The 17,865-nt window shown below is 37.6% G+C and overlaps 1 protein-coding gene across 1 annotated transcript in view; it reads right to left on the reverse strand.

Annotated features, from left to right (window-relative positions):
• The window catches only part of LOC128663633 (volume-regulated anion channel subunit LRRC8E), an 83,588-nt gene that overhangs the window by 51,078 nt on the left and 14,645 nt on the right, over window positions 1-17,865 (reverse strand). The window contains exon 2 of the mRNA XM_053718054.1: window positions 2,764-2,921. Within this exon, the coding sequence (XP_053574029.1) occupies window positions 2,764-2,901 (138 nt within the window). The 5' untranslated portion in view covers window positions 2,902-2,921. The remainder of the gene's footprint in view (window positions 1-2,763; window positions 2,922-17,865) is intronic.

A 17,865-nucleotide genomic window follows, 5' to 3' on the forward strand; every position in this document is an offset into this window, starting at 1 on the left:
GTGCATGGTGACACTTCCTTTGAAAGGGACAAAAAAACAAACAAAAAAAAAAAAACAAAGCAAAAAGGCACAACATGGGAATTTGCTAGAGATGGGATCATTATAGGCTCAATAAAAACTCTTTTAAAATAAATGAATATAAAAATGTTGTCTGTATAGTCAGCTTATGACTGTTACACTGTTAATGAATGGCTCAGCAGCAGTTTCCACTCAGGACCAGCAGTTCTCTGCGTCTCCTGGGCTGTACTTTACATATGTGTTTAACCAACTTACATATATTTGCACGCTCAATAGTTACAAGTTCCAACAAATGAGATCATGTAATCCCCCCCCCCCCCCCCCACCACTATAATGGCTCTTTAAATTCAATAATGGTATATTCCGAGTCTGTTGGGCCTGCTGAAAAAATCCCCAAAAACTCCAATATATAACTTGTGTAGTTTACTCACTGGAATAGGACAGCACTGTTTAAATGTAAGTAAAAAAGGCTGAAACTTAGCTTGACACGGGAATGTGAAAAAAGGCTTGGCAGCAAAGGGTATAGGGGCTGTTTATGTTACCATTTAGTTTCATAATTGTAAGAAATTGAAAAAGACAAAATAGGAAAACTCTGATTTTCTCTATCTTTAAAGGAACATAATAGTCCAAATTTTGTACACACTGGTAAAACAATATCTTCCATTAGAAGCATTTTTTGTGCTATTATGTCTGTTGCACTTATATGCATTTTAGTTTTAAATGAACACTAAAGTCAAAATTAAACTTTCACGATTCAGATAGAGCACACAATTGTAGATAACTTTCTGATTCACTTCCCTTTTTAAAATGTGTACAATCTTTTCATATGCAGTCAACAGTAAATTTGCATAATCAACAAATGCAAGATAACAAGACAATGCAATAGCATAGTTTGAACTTCAAATGAGTAGTAGATTTTTTTTCTGACAATTTTAAAGTTATTTGTATTTCCACCACTCATTTACCATGTAACAGTCATCAGCCAATCACAAATGCACACATGTAACATGTGACAGCCATCAGCCAATCACAAATGCATACACATCTATTCTACACATGCTCAGTAGGAGCTAGACTCAAAAAGTTTAAATATAAAAAAGACTGTGCACATTTTGTTAATGGAAGTAAATTGGAAAGTTGTTTAAAATTGCATGCTCTATCTGAATAATGAAAGTTTAATTTTGACTTGAGTGTCCCTTTTAGGGCCAGATTACGAGTGGAGTGCAAGCCTTTGCGCAAAAGCTATAAGGGTTTTTTCGTAGGTGTTTAAAATCGTCGGGTTTACCGCTGGTATTACGAGTTGAAAACAAACGCAGTAAGTGCAATCACAATTTACGCTCGAATGATTACCGCGTCCTCAGAGCTTTGGTTACCTGTTTTGCAAAACTAAAAAGTGTCACAAAACACATCAAAAATACATTACAGAGTAAAGTTACCCTCATAAAAATACCATCTAATTAAAATTATTAAGATAAAATATTGCACACAAAAGGTAAAGGCGCAACGATATGACAGCGCAGGTATTAGAGAAAAAAAGGCAGCCAAAGGGCTTAACATAGACATACATAAACATCTGTAATTATATATTCTTTTATGTGAAGAACACTGGAATGTGAAATAATCATATTTTTATGTTGGTTATGTGCACATAAGAATATGCAATCGTGTTTGCGTGCAAGTGGGGTGTTAGGTATTTTTTCCACTTGTTTTGCTCCATTGACTTATGGGGGAATACGTGAATGCCCACGTCATATTCTAAGTTTGGCTTTTGGCGCTCATGGGGTTAGCGTGGAAGCAAAAACTGTTTACTTTCAACTCGTAATACGTGCACAAAAACCTGAACTTCTAGCACAGTTAATTAGCGCTCCACTTGTAATCTGTAACCTTAATGAGGAACAAGCTCTTACTGAGCATATGCAAATATATATATATATATATATATATATATATATATATATATATATATATATATATATATATATATATATATATATATATATATACACACACATTTTGTGATTGGCCAATGGCTGTCACTTGATGCAGGGAGAAGGAAAATTGAAGTAACTTTAAAAAACACTAGGATTTACCATCACTTTAATCTGACTTTCAAATAAATTGTAAATATTTCTAACAAATTTTAAATGCTAGGATTTACCAGTGCTACAAATAAAGGGGACTTTATGTAATAAAGTATAAAAAAAACCCTTCCTTTACTTTTAGCGATTTTATGCCGAGCTGAGCGACTTTGGCCGCCCAAGGCAAAGAGCTATTTTTTCAATGAGGCGATTTTTCCACCTCATAGCCATTAGATGTGTGGGCAAATTGGAATTATGCCAGATAGCTAGCACGCTATTGGCTAAGAGGTGAAAATGTCACCTCATTGAGGAAATAGCGTTTTGCCGTGGGCGGCCGGAGGAGCTGTGCTCTGTATAAACTCAATGCAAATAAAGAAACTTTCAGAATTAAGTTTTTATACTTCATGACTGAAAGTTCCCTTTTATTTGTAGCACTGGTAAATCTTAGAGTTTCAAAAACCCTATGATTTACCATCACTTTACGTTCTATTACATTGTCTCTTTATTACCCATTTGTTGATTATGTCATCCTACTGTATTTAATGGTCATTTAACTATTATGTCCCTTTAAAATCAAGTTAACAAAGATATTTTTTTTCTCCAACTAGATTTTTTTTTTTGAGAACCTATAAACTGTGAAATAGAAGAGCAGCAAGGATAGACCTACCTGAAGCGTACATCCAAACACCCCAATCATGAGCATAGCAACAGTGATATATTCAGCCAGGACATCCCACCAGGGCTTGAGAATTTTAAAAGCTGGCGTTTGTTCAGTAAACTGCTTGAACTCAGCAACGGGAATCATATTGATGCAGAGAAACAGAGCTGTAAAAAAGAGAGGAGAGTCCTTGTCAGACCTGGTTTCCTACAATGCCTTACTATTCCTTTTACCCACATCATCAGCTATTTCTTGTCAAGCCTCTTAACCCCTTGCTTCCACCAATCATGCACAAACCCTTTCTAAGCTCAGACTGAACCAGAAGAATAATCTGTTATCAACATTTTTTTTCAAAGCCATTCTTATCGGGGGCACACACAGAACCACACCCTGTAAGAATTGTAGCTCTACCTCACGTGCACAGCAATGGTGATTTGTGGGTCTGGCTAGTGAAATAATGCATATGAGAACAAGGGAAAAGTGTTGAGTGTCTTGTTTGCTATTATGTAAATCAATACATTAAAGGGACACAGCACTATAAATGTATTTCCCTTAAAAAGGACATAAAACCCCACATTTTTTCTTTCTTTCATGATTTAGATAGAGAACACTTTTAAACAACTTTCAAATGTACCTCTATTATCTAATTTGCTTAATTCTCTTGGTATTCTTTGTTGAAGAAGCAGCAATGCATTATTGGGAATTATCACATTGGGTGAGCCAATAACATGAGGCATATATGTGCAGCTACCAATCAACAGCTCCTGAGCCTACCTAGGTATTCTTTTCAACAAAGACTACCAAGAGAACATACAACAATAAGTAAATTGGGAAGTTGTTTAAAATGACATGCTCTACCTGAATCAAAATTTAGTTTAACTTCCCTTTAATGAGCACCAAATGACTTGTGGAACCTACTGCAGAGTATTAAATATATGAGGAATTGTTTCTTTATGTTTAATTTAGTATTTGAAATAGGTGTTTTTGCTTAGTAACCATCACCTGTTCTTCTCAAGGACATGCCCATAAAAAAGGGCTGAACCTGCAGATGAAGCAGACCTGCTAATGTTATCTATGTCTAAACAGGTATTATTAATGCTAATTATCGCTGGGCACAACAAGCTATTTTATATACACAAATCTGTCTCCTACTCCTAGTACTGGGGGATTAATTAGTGCTATTGTCTCCTGTTTACATAGCTTTTCTACAGATAATACATATGTTATTCATCTTTTTCAGTGAAGGTGGTGGTTTGTACAATCAAAAGCAGCTATTTAAAATGACAAAATAAAGGTAAATGAGATGGGGGTAAACACATTCCAGCAGGTAAAATGGATCATTAAAGGGACACTAAACCCAATTTTTTTCTTTCAGGATTCAGGTAGAGTTTACAATTTTAAACAACATTTTAATTTACTTCTATTATCTAATTTATTTTAATCTTTAGATATCCTTTGTTGAATAAATAGTGATACACATGGGTGAGCCAATCACATGAGGCATCTATGTGCAGCCTCCAATCAGCAGCTACTGAGCCTATCTAGATATGCTTTTCAGCAAAGTATATCAAGAGAATGAAGCAAATTAGATAATAGAAGTAAATTAGGAAGTTGTTTAAAATTGTATGTTCTTTCTAAATCATGAAAGGAAAAATTTCGGTTTCATGTCCCTTTAAGAACACATTAAAAAGTGGAGAAAAAATTACAGTACAATGTCCATTAGGATTTGCAACTTGTGACACTGAAGAGTCAATTTTGAGTTAATGTGCACTACTAACAAATATCTAACATCGTGACTTTGTGCACACTAAATTTATACTGTTGATGTTTCTTTAAAAAGGTATCAAACGAGACAAAATGTTGCGAGTTAGGATACTGTCTCAATGTGTTATATCAAAAATTTACACAATAATATAAAGATATACTCATTGTGGTTTACAAATAGTATAGTGATGGAAATAGGGTATTGTAGCATATATGCTAACACTATTAGAATACCCAAAAGCAGCTTAAATGTCACAACTCTGTAATAGTGGTTATGCTGAAAGAATGACCATTTGTCCATTTGTTTGAGTCACAGCCAATGGGTTGAGAGAGTGACGGTTTAAAAGGCCGGATACTCCGTCTAACAGGAGCTTGACAAAGGCCCAGAACGGGCTGAAACGCGTTGCTCCGCCCACTTCTTTCCATTACTCAGGTGATCCTGATTCAAGACTACACGACTCACAAGAAGCGGTCCTGGTCTGTTTGCTACAAAGTACCTGCGATAAACCGCCAAGAGAAGGGAGATTGCAGTGACTATCTTGCAAGTGCCAAAGTAAAACAGCCTAAGACTACAGAGAACACCATTTTTTGTGGCTCTCTTCCTCTCTTTTGATCTGGATTTCAATTTTGTTGCAGCTCCAGACAATTTCTATCTCCTGCTGATGTGGATTTCAAATTGATTCTTTCTGGGATCTTCGTTTTTTGCATCAAATTTCAGCAATTGTTTTTAGTCTATTTATTATATTGATTGTATAGGGAGAACTTGTTTTACTATTGCTACTAGACTTGTAAACGCCTGATCAGCGTATATTTAGGTTATTGTTTTTTATTGTGTGTATGAATTGAATGTTTGAAATTGTCTTAATAAATTTGTATTTAATTTTTTATTTAATTTTCTCAGTGAGCCATTAATTCTATTTATATTTACACCTATATTAGGGTTGCCATTTATTTATTTATTATAGATTTAAATTTTCTCAAAGAGAGTATTATATTGGTTAACCAAATTAAGCTGTGTTCAGCAGCGCCGGGGGTTTTATCAGTGTTGTCTTTTTGTCACCACTGTGTTTTGGTTTTTGAGCATAATTGTGCAAGATAAGAACTAGAAGTATAACAGGCAATCTAGCATTTAGAATATTTTTTCAAAAGTTAGTAGCAAGTTCTTTTTAAAGGAACAGAAGCATCTCTCCATGTTCAGCTATAAGTCTGTTTCTGCTGTCAGTAAGGACATTTGACGCTAATCTGAACAGTCTTTCATTTTCCACACTACTGCATGGGGCAGAGAGATATTTTTGGGCCATTTTAGTCAGAGCTGGAAATCTCATTTTTTTAACTGCCCAGTACTTCAGGGGTGTGGCTGGACGAGTTACAGCAATCTTTTCCAGGTAGACTTTAAGCTGTATAGAAGCAGCTTTTGGAGCACTGTTCTCAAACATACAATAATGCAAATAACAATTTGCATTGGCAGAACAGAAGTGAAATTTTTTTAGTTAATGGGATATTATACTTATATGCTAAATCACTTGAAAGTGATGCAGCATAACTGTAAAAAGCTGACAAGTAAATATCACCTGAGCATCTATGTAAAAAAGGAAGATATTTCACCTAACAATTTCCTCAGTTCACCAAAGTAAGTGCTGGGTATACAGTCTTACTTCACCTGCTGCGCAGCTGCAGGTATAAAAAAAAATGTAGGAAGAAATGAACAGCAGTGCTGAGGTCATGAACTGTGATGTCATGAGATTTAATAGTAAACTTCCTTATGCTGAATAGGGACATAACATGAGTGTGCATGAGGCACACTCCCTTGCAAGTCCCGGGCAGGCATACTGATTTGCTGCTTAAAGTCCTTTACAATGGGGTGTGAATACTTAGGACATTTTGAGATAAAATATCTTTAATTTTTTGACATAGAGATGTTCAGGTGATATTGTCTAGTCAACTTTTTACAAGCATGCTGCATCACTTTCAAGTGTTTAAACATTTGGGTATCATGTCTCTAAGTCTCCATTCCAGCTTAAAATGAAATGGGAACATGCAGTTTGAAGAAATGCCACAAGATGGCATATGGGTAAGATCTAAAATCTGGAGCTATCAGAGCATTTGCACAAGTACTCGTGCAAATACTCGGTATCAGCACCGATACTAAAGGAAATGGGCTGAGCTTGCAGACCTCATTAGTTTATTTCTCTATAATATCACAAAATCCTTAAGGCCTAATAACTACAATTTATGGCCTGATGAACAAAAACTCGCCCACATGGAGAGTAATCATACAAAATCATTGGGTTTTTTTTTAGCATTATAATGCAATGTGCGTATCTAGCAGGGACATGCAGTCAGGGGAGTCATATGGGCAAGAAAAAAACACTGTATTAATTACATTGATAATAGCTTATCGCGACCCATAAGCTCCCAATTGAGGCAACTCTCATAGCTGCCTCTTTGGGGGGGAGCCAATCAGCACCAGAACGTGACTGCTGCACTGATTCACTCAAGCATGGCTATCAGCGAGTGTAAATGTCTAACAGTTGAGGGGAATGGCTGGCTAGCAGCAAATAGGAATGCTCTATTATAGAAAATCTTTCCTACCAAGTTTACAGTTATTTTGACGATCCTCTAACATGGATCTTGGGGACACCTGTGTTATACTGCTTTAAACAGTGCTGCCAAATAAGTAGAACAACGTGGAAGAGACTTACTATACACTTTGCAATATAATCCAATGTGGGAACTGATAACTGCTGGGAACTGCTGCCGGAGGGGAGCACAGGACACTGGTAGGCTGCAACTATGATCCGCTCAGATAATGAGCCAGCGTTTTTGTTCCTGTGTGAAAAAGTTCCCCAACAGTACAATAGATGCATTGCGCATGAGCTGAAGGCGGTTACGAGTAAGTTAGAAAAATTACAGGGATCACAAGAAGATCATGATGTCACGGATGACAAAAAAGGGGTGGGGCCAGATGGACATTTTCAAGCGGCAGCAAAAGTAAGTGATTTTACTTGCAAACGGAATATCTGTAAAAACTGGGCTATATTTGTAAAAAAACGATCTATGGCAACTTTATAGATATAAGTTAAAATTATTTTTGGGTTGACTGTCCCTTAAAGGAAAACTTACACAGTGCAGCCAGAGCACAGCTTTGTTTGAAGAGAACTGTCTAATGTGGAGCAGTGCTGCAAAGTCAAAGTGCCAACAGTTCCTGCATGTGTCCCAGACATGCTGCATTTTCTGCGATGACATCTCAGATCACAGCGTGTTCTGCCTTGGGGTACTGCTAATCCCCTCTAACTGCATGCATGCTATTTTTTACACTGAGGAGAGGTACCCCTAGATAAATTGATACTATTTTATGTATTGCTGATTCCCTATGATCTTAGGAGTCATGCTTTTTTACTCACTATTTATTAAAATAATTTAATATAATAAAACTTATTTCTCTATATTTTTTTACTGTGCTGTACAGTAGTTCCCATAATGCATTGCATCAGGGGTCAAGTCCTACAAAAAAAGTGTGGTAACTCACCAAGACTCCCCCCCCAATTAATATTGTTTTATACAAACACACACACATTGTATTTATTGTATATAATCTATACACTTTGGTTAATGAAAGCAAATTAAATCCAATGAAGGGTTGAATGGTTGTCTTTGGGTCACAGAGTCTCACCCACTTAAGGTGCAATAGTCCTATTTCTGCTGAAGGGAGCTAAATAATCCCAGAGAAAGCCACACAGAAATGTAAGCACCCTGCATTGCATTGGAAAATATCTTGTAACAATTAATTTTTTATACTTTGACAGAATAGCATCCATAGGCAGTTGTTTACTTAAAATGTTACAACCCTGCCCATATTTAGTGCTCATCATTTCTGCCTATTTTTATTCTAAGAATTACATAAAAAATACAAACCTGTTACTAATTCTTGCATTTTAGAAATGTCTCCTCATTTATTTTTTCTTTTCCATCCAAGTTCTTTAAATGTACATGGTTCTTAACCCTTTTCTATCATGAATATAAAAGAGCATTAGTTAAACGTTATATATATATATGTTGTCTTCAGTACTAACAAATGCCGGGCAGGGATGGGCTTCTCTTTAGAGTTGCCAACGTAAGAAATAATAGTAAAACCACCCTGGCAGCTCAACCATTCAAAGGGACATAATACTCATATGCTAAATCACTTGAAACTGATGCAGTATAACTGTAAAAAGCTGACAGGAAAATATCACCTGAGCATCTCTATGTAAAAAAGGAAGACATTTTACCTCACAATCTCCTCAGCTCAGCAGAGTAAGTTCTGTGTAAAAAGTTATACTCAGCTGCAGCCCAGCAGCAGGAAAAAAAAAAAATATGAAGAAAGGAACAGCAGCCAATCAGCATCAACAGTGCTGAGGTCATGAACTCTTTTACTGTGATCTCAGGAGATTTGACTTAACTCTCATGAGATTTCATAGTAAACTTCCTTTAAACTGAATAGGGAAATAACATGAGTGCACGAGGCTCATCCTTTTGGCTGTCCCGGGACAGACATACTGAATTGCTGCTTAGAAATCCTTTACAATGGGATGTGGCTACTGAGGAACTTTTAAGGTAAAATATCTTTCTTATATACATATAGATGCTCAGGTGATATTTTCTAGTCAGCTTTTTACAGCTATGCTGCTGCACTTTCATGTGTTTAAACATTTGGGTATTATGGCCCTTTAACCATTGGGAGACTGAAAATTTTTACACGAACATATGTTGTTAGCACTGTACTTAACAAGGTAAAATCTTCAGGTGTGAGAAGACTAGGCCGCTGCAGAGCGTGATGCTAGGAGGAGAGTCCGATGCTGCCCAGCTGATAGGGCAAGTTCAACACAGCCCCGTGAGGTGCAATTCCAGCGCGGCTAAGCGTGAGCCGCAAAAGTCCATAGAAAAGAAAAAAGTGCAGCACTCGTGGGACACTTACGGTAAAATTCCAAATTTTATATCATAATGTTAAAAACACAGGTTAGGATCAGGGAATTAACTCCTTACGCGTTTCGTACTCCAACTGAGCACGAAACGTGTAAGGGGTTAATTCCCTGATCCTAACCTGTGTTTTTAACATTATGAAATAAAATTTGGAATTTTACCGTAAGTGTCCCACGAGTGCTGCACTTTTTTATTTTCTATAAAATCTTCAGGTATTTTATTTCTGCCTTACTGTCATGCAACTGTTTTGCAGATTCTTCCCTGCCCAGCCATGTTGTACCGGATAACACATATATGTTTTTTTCCCTAAACTTGTTTACATAGCTTTTCTATAACCAGTGCTTGTGTACTGAAAACGTCAGTATGTGTGGGGATACAACAGGTAAAAACAATTATTTCCAAATGACAAACTCAAGGTAAAGAAGCTACCTGTAAACAATTCAATACACCTCAGCTTGTAAAATGGATCAGTGGGAACATATTAAGAGGGGGGGAAAAAAACAGTAAACTGTCCCTTTAAAGAGACAGTATACTTGAAAATTTGTATTGTTTAAAAAGATAGATAATCCCTTTATTACCCATTCCCCAGTTTTGCATAACCAACACATTTTACCCCTGCGATTACCTTGCTTCTAAGCTTCTGCAGACTTCCCTCTTATTTCAGTTATTTTGACAGACTTGCATTATAGCCACTCAGTGCTGACTCAAATAACTCCACTGGAGTGAGAACAATGTTATCTATATGACACACATGAACTTCCACTGTCTAAATGTGAAAAACTGTCAAAATGCACTGAGATAAGAGCCGGCCTTCAAGAGTGTAGAAATTAGCATATGAGCCTACCTAAGTTTAGCTTTCAACAAAGAATAACCAGGGAACAAAGCAAATTTGATAATAAAAGTAAACTGGAAAGTTGTTTAAAAATCCATGCCCTTCCTGAATCATGAAAGTTCAATTTTGACTTGACTGTCCCTTTAAGAGTAAAACAGTAACAGACCTAGGGTTGCCACCTCTGCCATGTTTTCCTGGACACATATGAGTTACACATGCTGCAGGGTGTGCAGGGAGGAACATGTATTGTGGTTCTGGACAGCACTAATTATATTCCTCCCTGCACACCCTGCAGCATGTGTAACCTATATGAACAGACAAATTGGGCAGTGAGGGGGTGGGGAGGAGTCTAAGGAGAAGCCAAATGCCTGAGAAAAAAAAAGCTTTGGCACAGCCTGGTTATAAAAAAGCTACAATAAACAGTCTACCATCCTTTATAATATGATGTGTATAATCAATTACAAGTGATTCAGTGTTTGGGTAATACATACTTTTAAATTACTATATGAAGTTCATATACTAATTTAAAAGTTACTATTACCCAAACTGATTCACTTGTAATTGATTATACACATCTGTAAAAAAATCTGACTAGAAAATATCACAGAACCATCTCTATGTAGCCACATACCATTTTATAGAACATTTAGCATCTAATCCATATTCTTGTACTGTGCCTTTTACAAGGAAGTTTACTATGAAATCTTGCAATATGGTTAGTTCTTGGGTGGGTTTGTGGGGGTGGGAGACCAATTTGTATTTAGTGCTAATGGACATCTGTGTGGGATGTGTCAGCCTCTGCTGTTTTATTACAGCAAGGATAAAATCAATGAGAAGAATCATTAGGATCTTAACCTCTACCCTACAACTGCATAATAGAAACCTTTTCTTAAAAAGGCATAAATACCCATATGTTAAATCACTTGAGAGGGATACTTCATAACTGTAAAAGGCTGATCAAAATATCACCTGAACATCTCTATGTACAAAAGGAAGATATTTTACCTCAAAATGTCTTCAGTTCACCAGTGTTAACTGTTGTGTAATACAGAGCTAGACTTTTTACTGTCATCTATCTACATGGTGAAAAAGAAAAGAAGAAAAAAAAACAGCAGCCAATCAGCTTCATCAGTGCTGAGGTAACTCTTTCCTTTACTGTGATCTCATGGGATTTCACTAAAATCTCATGAGATTTCATTGTAAAGTTCTTTACAGTAAGGGGGAGAAATAACATGATTGTATCTGCACATATTTGCAAGTCTAGCATGCTGCTTGGATACTGAAAGTCCCTTCACAATGGGATGAGGCTACTGAGGTCATTTTGAGGTAAAATATCTTTTATTTTTCTCATAGAGATGTTCAGGTGACATTTTCTAGTCAGATGTTTACAGATGTGTTGCATCACTTCAAAGTTTGAGTATCATGTTCCCTTTAATGTTAGCTTCATGTGTTGTCACAAACTAAACAGGTACAGTTTCCTATTCCATTTCAGTGTTTGTTCCAATGGATCCAGCACCAAAAAAGGTGACATTTTGAGCTTTACAGACTATTAATCATGGCATGATTAGCATTAGATGGCATTTGCCTGTTTGCTCAAAATGTCACTTCTTTTGATAACTCTGCTATAAAAGCACTGAGGTGCCTGGACTGATCTTATCAATAATAACTAAAGAAAAAAAAATATGTTTTATTTTTGTTTTGTTTTTAAAGTCCTGAAATTCTATGTACAAAGTTTGCTGAGGAGGTAAAAAGTTCCAACCCCTTTCTCACTCACTCTGAGAATTGCACATGCAAACTTGCACATACAACCAGAAGCTTATTTTTCTTACATGTCTGCATGTAACCCCCCCTGTCAAAAACTGGGGGAAATTTACATTTTAATATAGATATATATCATCATCATCATCATCATCATGTATTTGTAGAGCGCCAACAGGTTCCGCAGCGCAATGAACATGGGTGGTATATAAAAATGATTACAGGGATCAAATGGGTGTAGGGTCCTGCCGAGAGTTGCCCTGTTGTAGTCGGCTCTTATGAAGGTGGACTACAAACAGCTGGGCTCATAGGCTTACATGCTATGGGGTTTTAGGGGATAGCAGTGGGGATAGGAAGGTTAGTGTAGGTTGTAAGCGTCCCTGAATAGTAGAGTCTTCAGGGAGCGTTTGAAGTTTTTAAAACTAGGGGAGATTCTTGTGGAGCGAGGCAGAGAGTTCCATAAGATGGAAGCCAGTTTAGAGAAATCAGAGTATCTGGAGACAAGGTCTGAGATGTAAGGGGGAGAAATGCAGTTGAGGGCTTTGTGTGTCAGAGTGAGAATTTTGTGTTTAATCCTGGAGGCAAGAGGAAGCCAGTGAAGGGATTGGCAGAGAGGTAGGGCAGATGAAGAGCGACGCGCAAAGAAGATGAGCCTGGCAGAGGCATTCCTTATGGATTGTAAAGGAGCTAGGGAGACCAGAAAGGATAGGGTTGCAGTAGTCGAGGCGGTAAAGGATGAGAGAGTGGATTCAAATCTTTGTCGTGTCTTGTGTAAGGAAATGTCTAATTTTAACGATGTTTTTAATTTGGAAGCGGCAGGCTTTAGCCAAGGACTGAATGTGAGGAGTGAACGAAAGATCTGAGTCAAGTGTGACCACAAGACATCAGGCATGTGAGGTTGGGGTAATGATGGAGTTGTCAACAGTTATAGAGAGACATGGGGGGTGGAGATTTTTGAAGAAGGGGGAAAAATAAGGAGCTCAAATACATGTGTCAAATAGACACAAATACATGTTTACATGCAACTCTAATCCAGGTATTTTATAAAAGAGAATATAATCGCTTACGGAATGGGCATTTCAGTCTAAAACTTGCTCAAAAGACCAGAGAAAACCCAGCCAAATGGGACAAGCCCAGCTACCTCGTCAAGGTCCTTTCCAAGGGACCCTAAAACAGCCGCACAATGCAAGCTTTCAAATCCAAACAAACTGGGAACAAGGGAAGGGTGCAAAGGCATATGTAATCACCCTACACATATACAAAACACGGAAGGGGACTGCACTCTCATACCAAACCGGGTACACATCCCATGACCCTGCAACATGCTCAGCCCTGGGTGCCACTGGCTGTCCCTGGGTGCTGTGCTGTCCCCAGAGTCACAGGCAGTTAACCCCAGCCAGGTCTGGGTGCAAGAACCATAGGGAAAATAACAAAACAAATTAATACAACACACAGAGAAAACCCAGCACTCCACTCACAAGCTCTCAGCTAAGATGTAAAAGCAAAAATGGAAAGGTTAGTTACCGCATCTGGTATATATATATTTTAGTAGCCAATCCAAGGTATGGATCTAGACCTATTTTGGTATATTTCATGCCAACGTTTCACTGCAAAATGCAATCACAGACACCCCAACCTGCAAAAACTGGCTACTGTGCTGCTTGCTGCAGAGAGAGCCTGCCAATGTGAAGTTTTAGTTTTTTTTTAAATTATTATTTTCTACAAATGTAGGAATACCCCCTTACTTTCCTGATCCCTCCCAAAAAGCTCTCCAACTAGTTTCCGCCATATTAGGTACTGGTAGCTGTCTGCCAGTACGCAGTTTTTTAATCCATTTATCTCTTATCCGCTATCAGTATGGATTTTTTTCTGCAGTGTAGTGGTCGCCCATCCGCCTCCCTCCTGACCTAGGACAGCAGCGCCGTACAGGTTACTGCGTTGGTCGTTGAGGGGTTAATATATAATCATACATAAACATTGCAATATATGTTTATTATTTATTTTGCCCCATTTCCTATAAAAAAATCTAATTCAGCAAGGAGTCAAAATGCATGCTGTAACCTTGTAACCTTAACAAGTGTGTCCCCTGACTGCAAAACAATCCAAATTCTCAATACTTAATGCCACATTTACAGGGCTTTTTTCATTCATTCAGCTAAATGGAGCTTATAAACATGAAACATTGATTTTGCACAAAACACTGACATTCATAAGAGAATGTAATTTTTAACACTAGCAACCCTGCAATGCAAAGTGATTAAACACATAGGTAAAGTACTGCTGGTCCCAAGTGGAAACTGCCAGTCACCCAATCAGCAGTGCTAGTTCCAAAGCATCATGTGACTACCACTGTGTGTGGTACTGCTATGTAATAAAGTTTCCACTTGGGACCAGCAGTCATGTGACTACCATTGTTAACTGGGTCAGGGCCATGTCCGTTCGAAAAAAGCAGTACTATGTGAATAAATACTGCAAAGGAGCTATACACATAGCAATTAACAGTGGTAGTCACATGACTCAGCTTTGGAACTAGCACTGTTGATTGGGTGACTGGCAGTTTACACTTGGGACCAGCAGTCATGTGACTACCACTGTTAATTGGGTCAGCGGCCATATCCGTTTGGAAAACTGTAGGACTGCTAATGTTAAAATCATATGCTCTAATGAATTAAAGTATGTAGTACTTTGTTGAACATAATATGTACATCTCTCAGCTGCCGTAATGTACTACTGGGAGCTAGCTGGTGATTGGTGGCTACACACATTTGTCTCTTGTCCATGTCTCATCAGATGTGTTCAGCTAGGCCTTAGAAGTGCATGGTTTCACCAGAGTGGACTGTAACTTTGTATTTAATCCCTTTGCATGGGTTAGCCACATAGTTATAAGCAAGCAATAATAAAATGCTCTAATAAATTAGACAAGTTTATTTTTGCACTTTTATATCTATTGAATAATAAGCAATGTTACATGAATAATGGTGCTCTACAAATAAATGTTGATAAAATGTATTGCACATATTTTACCTATTAGCATTATTATTATTATCAGTTATTTATAAAGCGCCAGCAGACGCAGCGCTATAATAGGGGTACATTACACTTGAAACCTGCATATTGCATAACAAACAGTGCAATAATTGAGTCATACAAAAGGAGAGGTATGCCCTGCCGTTGAGCACAATCAGTATAAGTCAACTTACATACAATGGGTTCGATTTATCAAGCCCTTTTCCTCCCTTCGACTGCAGGTTCTCCAAAAGGGAACCTGCAGTTAGGAATTATCAAGCAGCGGTCATCAGACTGCTGCTTCGCTACCCTCTTTTCCACTTCATTTCAATCTCCCTGTTCTCGTCTGACCGGGGAGATTGACATCTCCTGTCCACATCTCCTGATTGGCTGTGCGCAGGCAGGGGGGCGGGGCTGCACACAAGCGCAAAACAGCACTCGTGTGCAATGTTAAATTCATGTAGCGGATTGCTGCCCGCCAGAAGAGAGCTTGGGCGGACAGGGGTGAATATGTTTTCCCCTGTCAGCCCTTGATTGATAAATTGAGCCCAATGTGGCCTACAGTTGGAGTGGTTCTGTTTCAAGGTGGGGGGGGGGTAATTCCAAGCTTTTTAAGATTGTGATCATTGGAAAAACACACTGTCATACTGTCCAACATCAACAAATTATCTGCCAAAAACATGCGCAAGATTGCAACCAACCCCATGTTTGTCTGATGATGTATGCTATACATATACTTTATAAAAGAAAATAGAATGATGTCCCTTAAAAAAACGAATGGATCTGACTGCCTAGTTTCAGTTATACAGGTTTGTTTATTTTTTTGTAAGAAAAAGTTGAGTAGAAGCTAATTGAAAGGGACATGAAACCCAAAGATAGTAAACATTTTCAAATTATCCAATTCTCGATATCCTTTGTTGAAAAGTAGGTAGGCAGGCTTAAGAGTTATACATTAGCAAAAGCACTAGATGGCAGTGTTTGTACAAACTGCTGACATTTAGCACCCCAGACACATGCATTCTACCTACCTAGGTATTGCAACAAAAGCGTACAATACAAATTTGATAGTAGAAGGAGACTGGTAATATTTTAAAAATTGTATACTCTATCTAAATCATGAAAGACAAGTTGGGGGTTTTGTCTTCCTTTAAATTTACAATGAGTGTTACATTTCAAGTATTTACGTCTTACTGTGTGTAATAATATATATATATATATATATATTTTGTGTGTGTGTGAAGAAGGGCACTCTCAGGATTTTTAGAAAGACAAATGTATTTATTTTGACAAATCAAAAAGTATCATAAGTAGAAAATCAGAGTCAACGTTTCGGCTCACATATGAGCCTTCTTCAAAATGAAGTTAATCTTTAGTCGGCGATGTAGCCGTACTCCCAGACTAGAAAATGTGCACATTAAAATTATGGTGGAGATTAAAATTCTTCATGTCTCAAAAGTTAATCAATACAAAATTTTTGCATAGGAAATTAGGAATGTGCTAATTTCCTATGCAAAAATTGTATTGAGATAGATATAGATAGACATACATACATATACACACATACACACACACACTCACCAGGGCTCGACAAACCCAGTAGCCAGTGAGCCACTGGCTCCTAGAATTTAAAGGGACACTCAATCAAAATTAAACTTTCATTATTCAGATAGAGCATGTCATTATAAACAAACTTTCCAATTTACTTCCATTAACAAAATGTGCACAGTATTTTTATATTTAAACTTTTTAAGGCGCCAGCTCCTACTGAGCATGTGCAAGAATAAGTGTGTATGCATTTGTGAATGGCTGATCGCTGTCACATGGTACGTGTATGCATTTATGACTGGCTGATAGCTGTCACATGGTACAGGGGGAGTGGAAAAAGTCAACTTTTAAAATTGTCAGAAAAAAAAAAATCTACTACTCATTTGAAGTTCAGACTAAGTGCTATTGCATTGTCTTGTTATCTTGCATTTGTTGATTATGCAAATCTACTGTATTGACTGGTCCTTTAACCTCTGGCTCCATATATCTATATACAGATACCACTGTCTGGCTCCTAAATATTCTTACTGGCTCCTAAATTTTAAACAAAATTTGTCGACCCCTAATGCACACTAATTATTTAATTACCAAATAAAAGGTTTACAATTTAGATCTGTATTATAGTTGGTGGGTCTCGTCGTAGTCGGTAGTGGAAAATGGGAGGCATCCATGAGTGTCTTGAGGACTCCAAACCAGGGCGCCAGGGACTAATTTTTCTTTCATAAGTCTCGATTTACATAGTCCACTTGTCACCCCCACAGCACTAAGAGGAGCATGTGAACCCCACATCTGAAATAAGGGATTCCATGGTTTTAGTTAAGGGGTCTTGTGTCCTTCCAGATACCAGCCAACTGCTATAGGTGCGTTTAACATTATTCTGGGGTAACAAAGAAAATCTAGCACCCTATTCAAGCACCACAAGAGAAACCTATTTGATGAGCATTTTCTCTTTCAACTAAGATGAAAGCTGGTCATGGTGATCACATGATCAAACCATGTGCATAAGAACTAAAATTAGGCAGTGGGATGTAAAAACCCTTATTTGAAAGGGACAATTAGTATAAATGTCTTACAAATGCACTGGTCTTAATGGGGGAGGGCTCTCTAAAATTACCTCTTACCACCCCTCTATCATAAGGCTACTCAATTAAAATATAAGAGTCCCGTCATTTATCATAGCTGTGATTTCTATAGTTATAATAAATACCTGCCAGTCACACCTTTTTTTTCAAAGAGGAAAAACA

Source organism: Bombina bombina, chromosome 6, assembly GCF_027579735.1.
Source record: "Bombina bombina isolate aBomBom1 chromosome 6, aBomBom1.pri, whole genome shotgun sequence".
Lineage (NCBI taxonomy): Eukaryota > Metazoa > Chordata > Amphibia > Anura > Bombinatoridae > Bombina > Bombina bombina.